The 7,527-nt window shown below is 41.5% G+C and overlaps 1 protein-coding gene and 1 pseudogene across 6 annotated transcripts in view; one reads left to right on the plus strand and one right to left on the minus strand.

Annotated features, from left to right (window-relative positions):
- The window catches only part of CALD1 (caldesmon 1), a 209,598-nt gene extending 206,588 nt beyond the window's left edge, over positions 1 to 3,010 (plus strand). For all 6 annotated transcript variants that reach the window (XM_070423931.1, XM_070423926.1, XM_070423932.1 and 3 more), the window contains one exon: positions 669 to 3,010. In XM_070423931.1, coding sequence (XP_070280032.1) covers positions 669 to 674 — 6 coding nt within the window. In that variant the 3' untranslated portion in view covers positions 675 to 3,010. The remainder of the gene's footprint in view (positions 1 to 668) is intronic.
- Positions 3,011 to 6,328: 3,318 nt separating this feature from the next.
- LOC139016874 (histone H3.3A-like) lies at positions 6,329 to 6,781 on the minus strand (annotated as a pseudogene).
- Between the last annotated feature and the right edge of the window lie 746 nt (positions 6,782 to 7,527).

Here is a 7,527-nt window from a genome sequence, read left to right on the forward strand (position 1 = left end):
AACCAGTCCCCCTAGGATACTGAGGGACAACTGTACTTTAATACTTGTGAACACCTCAGCAAGGATTTTTAGCAGCTAGCTGGGGAAAAGAAATGATATACAAATAAGACTATGAGTCAAATGTCAGATAAGTTTCAACAGTAGGGATAGAAGTACAGGGGGGAGGAAATAAAGAACAGAAGAAAACTAAAGGTAAGCATAGTCCACTTCACCCTCCTGCCTTGTCTGGCCGAGACTGTCATTCCATCATGTGTGCCTGTTCTGGATGCACACCATAGATTCCTGGCCCTTAGGGTGGTGTTAAAAATAAAACTGCCTCCGAATGCCCTGAGCAAGGCTAAAAATCAAGTTAGAAAAAAGGTAATACAAAGCAGAAAGAGAGGAAGGAAGGAAAGAGAGAAAAAGGTAGGAAGGAAAGGAAAGGAAAGGGGAGGGGAGGGGAGGGGAGGGGAGGGGAGGAGAGGGGAGAGGAGGGGAGGGGAGAGAAGGGAAGGGGAAAAAATCAACAAGAGAAAGACTAAGAGGAGCATATTTGAATAGAATGCCAACAATAATCCTCCCTTTCATAAATATTTATTCCTGCCATATTATCTTTTTTTTTTCTTCTGACATAAACATCTGATTGAAACACTGTGGCCTGCCGATTTAGAGCTCTCTTCTCTTAACAGGTGTGAGACCATTCAAGAAAGAAGCCAGAGTAGCCACTCAAGATGCTGGACCAGCTCAGCTGAAGAGGGTTAATGTGCTCTGTTCTATATTTATGTTGATTTACTAAATTGGGTTAATTTCCTTTTGTTTTATTTTTCATTATCCCAGTAAACCCATGTATATTTTCACTATATTTAATAATCACAGTCTAGAGAAGTTCATGGTAAAAGTACTGCCTTTGCACAGGAGCCTGTTTCTAAAGAAACCCATGCTGTGAAATAGAGACTTTCTACTGATCATCCTAACTCTGAACGGTGACATCAACCACGTCGGAAGTCGAGCAGGAGGAGGTTCAAGCTGAAAATTTGCCTGAGGAATGTGTGCAGTGTCCAGAAAAACAAACCATAGTGGGGTTTGGGGTTTTGTTCTTTGTTTTTTGTTTTACATACAGAAGTCATGTTGTTTCTGCACTTTAGAATAAAGCATGGAAGAAATGATCTCAGTAGGCAATTGTAACACTTTCTGAAAGTAATGCATTTCAGATTTGAGATTCTGCAATGATGATTGTCTTTTTTTTTTAAACGTACTGTTAAGGTATTACTTTTTTCATGCTGATGATTATCTAAATTGGATGATGATGTTAGAAGACAGTGGTACTGATATCTTTAGGTTGGTTGCTTTGTGGATTTCTTTGGTAGTGATAGTGAACCACATTTTAGATGACCTGATCATGTATGTATGTGCATACACGTATACAAACACACTAATGGTAGAAAGCTTCTTTTATGTGCTAGACTATTATACTTAGCAGTATGTCCTTGTAACTAGCCAATATCACAGCTTTTCAAAAAATTAAAAATCACGTTATATTAATATTCATATTTGCCAATAGAGACATGGCAGAATAGGTATCAATATATCTTCAATGCCCAATAGATAAACTGTAAGAAAAAAAAGAGAGATTTGAAATGTCAAAATGAATTGATATTTTCTATAAAGCATAGTATTTAGCTTATAATGAAAAGCAATCTTGAAGTCCAATGTGAATTTTACTACCACCTGGATCACACTCAAAGCTTGCTGAGAACTTTATTTTGTTAGCAATCAAGTTCACAATCGGTTGGCTTTGAGGATATCTGAGGTCTCTTCTTTGTCTAAAATTTAAAGACGAGGATTTTAGTGACAAGATTGTCCAGATCGAAATTCCACGTGTGGGTATGCAAAAACCAGCTTTGGCTAATGTCTGGAAGCAGAGAAGAGAAGTAAGCAAATTCCAATATTTAAGAGTCATGATAGTCCTTCATCTTTATTATACGAAACCATTTTTTAAATTAAAAGTTTCTACTTTTATTAGTCATTGGTACTTGTCATAAGTTGATAATGTATTGAACTTTCAAAAAATATATGTAACTTTTAGTAGTTTTACTATTTTCCCCAAGAGTCTTTATCAAATCATCTTTTTTTATACACGTAATCTAGACATCAGATCTTACTTTAGCTTATAAGTGTTCATCTATTCTTCACAATAGATGATAAAAGAGTACTCCTCTGTCTTGGCAATATGTTTTAGCATAGAGATATATAGGATAGTTCTATAAACTTATACCTCATTTGACTTAACCAAAAGTGTCCTACTCTCAATTTCTACCACAATGAGGGAGCCTCACAAATGACTATTTTCTAACCTACAGTATTTCCCTGGAGGAGCCAGCCAGGGCAGGGCTGATATGAGCAGTGACTACTGCCTTGCAGAGTCTGTTTTTTTCAAAAATCAGTAAAGAGTAGCTGAATTCTCTAGCTTTTAGCACACCTGGGCCAAAGGAAGGAAAACCACCAAGATCACACATATCATCCACCCGTGACAGAATAGATATGAGTCTATGATAAGATAACCTAGAACCCACATGTAGTGCCTCATTTAGCATCGACTCCCATCACTGGAGTGACATGGATCGAAGTTTGAATTAAGGCCCATGGCGATATAACATTGCTTTGTTGTAATTTTGAACAAGAGCTTCTCCTGATCACTAGTATATATATTTGTTTCTAGAAAGTCTAAAGTTGAGAAGAGAATATATCGATCCTGACTTTTATTCCGATATTTGGATGGAATAAGTTTTAGGGTAGAATTTTGTTCAGTTCGGATTTAATCTTTTGAAAAAAATAAATTCCATTGTTTACTTGTCTGATTACAATTCTCTGTGTTATCTTTAAGAGGTAAAACTGCAAGGTGACTAGCATGTTCTGTGAATCTGCCATTCCTAAAAATTTTATAAACACTTGATGTTTTTCACTGATAACTGATCGCTGCAATAAGTATATATTGTGAAAATGCATCCACAATAAATGGAATTCCTCCAAATGCCATTGCCTCACTTGTTTTTTTATGTGCTATATTGGTTATAGGAGTTATATTGGTTGTAATAAAGATGACCGCAGAGCAAAATGTATTCTTCAGGTTGAACCTTGGTTTCGCCCTTTAAAGAAGAAAAGCCATTTCATATTTTGTAAAAACTTATTATGGGCATTTTTCTAACAACTCACCAAATATGTATGGAAAAGGTTGAAAAGGGAGATTTTAAAAATTCTTCTTTAAAAGAAATTATCAAATGTTCCTCCATCCTCCTTGTCAATTCCAGTATTGTCACACACCACCTTTCTTGCTCCGAAGATAGCAGTACTGTTTCCCCAAAAGCAGTTTCTTTTATAGTAGAAACTAGAGGCCCAGTGCACAAAAATTTGTGCACTGGGGGGGGAAGGGGGGTCTCCCAGCCCGGCCTGTGCCCTCTCGCAGTCTGGGACCCCTCGGGAGATAACGACCTGCTGGCTTAGGCCTGCTCCTGCGTGGCAGACGGCAGGCCCAATCCCTGGGTGCAGCCCCTGGTCAGGCTCAGAGCAGGCCCAATTGGGGAGTTGGGGCGCTGCCCCCTGTTATGCACAGAGCAGGGCAGATTGGGAGGTTTCGATGCCACCCTCAGTCACGCTCAGGGTATGGCTGATTGGGGGGTTGGGGCACCGCCCCCTATCACACTCAAGGCAGGGTCAATGGGGAGGTTGCAGCGCCACCCCCTGTCACGCACAGAGCAGGGCCAATCAGGGGGTTGGGGAGCTCCCCCCTGTCATGCACAGAGCAGGGCCGATCAGGGGGATGAGGAGCTCCCCCTGTTATGCACAGAACAGGGCCCATCAGGGGGTAGGGGAGCTCCCCCCTGTGACGCACAGAGTAGGGCCGATAGGGGAGTTAGGGCACCGCCCTCTATCACCCACAGAGCAGAGCCGATCAGGGGGTTGGGGCACAGCCACTGTCACACTCAGGGCAGGGCCAATGGGGAGGTTATGGCTCTACCCTGTCACACACAGAGCAGGGCCGATCAGGGGGTTGGGATGCCACACCCTGTCACACACAGAGCCACAGGGCGATCAGGGGGTTTGGGCGCTGCCCCCGTCACACTGATCCGGTGCCAGGAGGCCTCGCGGCTCCGCTGATCCCGGTGCTGGGAGGCATATTACCCTTTTACTATATAGGATAGAGGCCTGGGGGCCGGCTGGTTTGCCCTGAAGGGTGTCCTGGATCAGGGTGGGGGTCCCCACTGGGGTGCCTGGCCAGTCTGGGTGAGGGGCTGAGGGCTGCTTTCAGGCTGGCGGTTGTTGATTGAAGCTCCCAACCGCTCCTTTTTTTTATTTTATTCTGGGCCAGCTTTAGCCCTGGCTCTAGCTCTGAGAGCAGGTATCTGGTTTGTTTCGGTTCTATAATTGAAACAATGTATAACTCCAGCTCTGAGATCCCGGCCTATATTTGTTAGAATGTTTCAAACTGCCAGCTCAGAGGCCGGCAAGGCAGGCGGGGAACGTTGGAGTCTGCAGTCACTGGAGCAAGCAAGCCTCATGTTCGCTTCCAGCTGCCTGGCTGCCGGCCGCCATCTTGGCTGCCAGTTAATTTGCATAAGGATATGCTGATTAGCCAATGGGAAGGGTAGCGGTAGTACGCTAATTACCATGTTTCTCTTTTATTAGTGTAGATACCCATTAAATATATACCCTTTGTTTGCAGAATATTACTATTAGCAAGGCAATGGCAATTACATTTAAATCCAAAGGAGTTTCTACCTAGTAATTTTGCATATCTATATAGCACTACTTGATCTGAAATCTGAGGCTTTTCTCATAAAGGTTTTAAATGGTGAGTCCAGAGCTCCTGAGCAGTCCCTAAATCCTGCCCATTAGAATGACAGAATTAACTAAGTTACTGTAACTTAAAAAATATTTAGCACTTTTTTACTTCTATGTCCTAACAACCCAGGCGATGGAAGTAAGTTTAGACAATAAGATAGTTGTCATCAAAGTTAATTCACAAAATTAAGCAATGCAAAGAACACAATCTGTAATACTAATACCAAGATGATGGAAATAGAGATGGATTAAAATTAATTTTACAATGTGCATATTCAGAGTATAATATATTCTCTTGTGTGATGTAGAAACAGGTGTATTGGAGGCTTTTTCATATCTTTGCTTGCATGGAAGAATGGATAGGGGAAAAAAAGATCTCATGACCCTAAATATGTATTCTTCCACAAAAGAAAGATGACTGAATCAGGTCTTAATTTGAATGATGTGTCTATTTGTCTCAAGCTTCTTATTCATGTTGTCCAAACATTCTATATTCTTACTGATTATTTTTTTGTTCCTTTGGTCTATTACTGAGAAAAAATATAAAAATATCCCATCATGATTATGGATTTACCCATTTCTCCTTATAATTTTGTTAATATTGTTTTCCATATTTTAAGGTCATGTTTTAGGTACATAGACAAATCTAGGATTATTATACATATATTCCTAGTGAATAAAATATTTTATTCTTGTGAAATGAATTTATGGTTAGCAAAGATTTCTGCCTCTTTGTTTTTTCTATTCTTTTTTCTTTCTTTCTTTTTTTTTTAATGCCAAGAACCTACAACCAAGATTACTTTATCCAGCAAAGCTAGCATTCAGAATTGAAGGTCAGATAAAGAGCTTCACAGATCAGAAAAAGCTAAAGGAGTTCATCACCACTAAACCAGTATTATATGAAATGCTGAAAGGTATCCTTTAAGAAGAGGAAGAAGAAAACTGTAAAGATACAAATTATGAACAACAAATACACATCTATCAACAAGTGAATCTAAAAATCAAGTGAATAATCTGATGAACAGAATAAACTGGTAATTATAATAGAATCAGGGGCATAGAAAGGGAGTGGACTGACTATTCTTGGGGGGGAAAGGGGTGTGGGGGATGCGGGAAGAGACTGAACAAAAATCGTGCACCTATGGATGAGGGGAGTAGGGGGGTGAAGTTGGGGGGGTGAGAAACAGGTGGAGGGGAGCTATGGGGGGAAAATGAGGAACTGTAATAATCTGAATAATAAAGATTTAATTTTTAAAAAAGAAACATGCATCATGAGAAGCAAGAAATATCACGCATCCCTTCTGCATATTAGCAACTTGTCCCTCCTGAGCAAGTGCTCACATCACTGAGGTCTGTGAACAGTCACTTTTCGCATTCATCCCGAGTGAAAGATGGAATGACTTAAGTACAAATGCAACATATTGTAAACACTTTATTACCAAAAAAGTCACAAATTAAACCCAAGTATTTTACAGAATTTACTACAAAACACTGTGAAAACTGCTTTCCCTTAAGCTCTCTCTCCCCGTATTCGGCGAGCCAACTGGATGTCTTTGGGCATGATGGTGACTCTCTTAGCATGGATGGCACACAGATTAGTATCTTCAAATAAACCCACCAGGTACGCTTCGCTAGCCTCCTGCAGCGCACCGATGGCTGCACTTTGAAACCTCAGGTCGGTTCTGAAATCCTGGGCGATCTCCCTGACCAACCTCTGGAAAGGCAGCTTCCGGATCAGAAGCTCGGTGGATTTCTGGTAACAACGGATTTCTCTCGAAGCGCGACGGTCCTGGGCCTGTAGCGATGGGGCTTCTTCACCCCGCCCATAGAGGGGGCGCTTTTCCTGGCAGCTTTAGTGGCCAGCTGTTTGCGGGGCGCTTTCCCACCCGCGGATTTGCGAGCAGTCTGCTTGGTTCGGGCCATTTTCTTTCACTCAACGCCGAAGTCTTAGGCCGCTTCTTAGTCCGTGATGCCGCTCCCGCTGTCTAAACAAGAGCCGCAGCCCAGGAGCTAAGTGCACAGACCACCCGAACGAATAACCAAACGGCTTTTTTCCAGGTTCTGTTTTTTACTGTCTCGTTACATCTGTATTTATACCAGTTGATTTTAATCCTATCAATTTCTATTCCAAAGGTTAGGGCGTTTCTTATCTCCATTCCAAGGAGTAAAGATTACGTAGCTTAAGCGTGATTGTTCATAGTTAAAGTGATTAACTACCCACCCGGCACTTAGTTAAGGGGTTTTATTCCATCCCTAACTTCAGGGAAAAATCCCTACCTGGAGAAACTACCTTTCTCGGAGAGGTGACCTTGGTTAAAACACATAGAGCCAGGAAGGGGAGCAAACATATTAAGAACAGTATGCCATATACGCCAGGTCCCTTGAAACATATGTCCTGCAGATGTTTCTTCCCTGCAGGGACTGTGTCAAGCAGCAAGGATGGACCAGCTTCCAGCAGCTCAGTGGATAGAGCATCGGACTGGGGACTAAATGGTCCCAAGTTCAATTCCAATCAAGGGCATATGTGTGGGTTGTGGGTATTTTTTCTGTTCTTAATATTGCTACAGTGGCTTTCTTTTGGTTAGCACTTGCACAATATAACTTTTCCACTCCTTTACTTTCAACCATTATATATCCCAGCCGTGGGCAAACTACGGCCAGTGGGCCGTTTGAAATGAATAAAACTAAAAAAAAAAAAAAAAAAAAAAA

This window comes from Myotis yumanensis, unplaced genomic scaffold, assembly GCF_028538775.1.
Source record: "Myotis yumanensis isolate MYYU_CA2020_CCGP unplaced genomic scaffold, mMyoYum1.0.hap1 SCAF_9, whole genome shotgun sequence".
NCBI classification, from domain to species: domain Eukaryota; kingdom Metazoa; phylum Chordata; class Mammalia; order Chiroptera; family Vespertilionidae; genus Myotis; species Myotis yumanensis.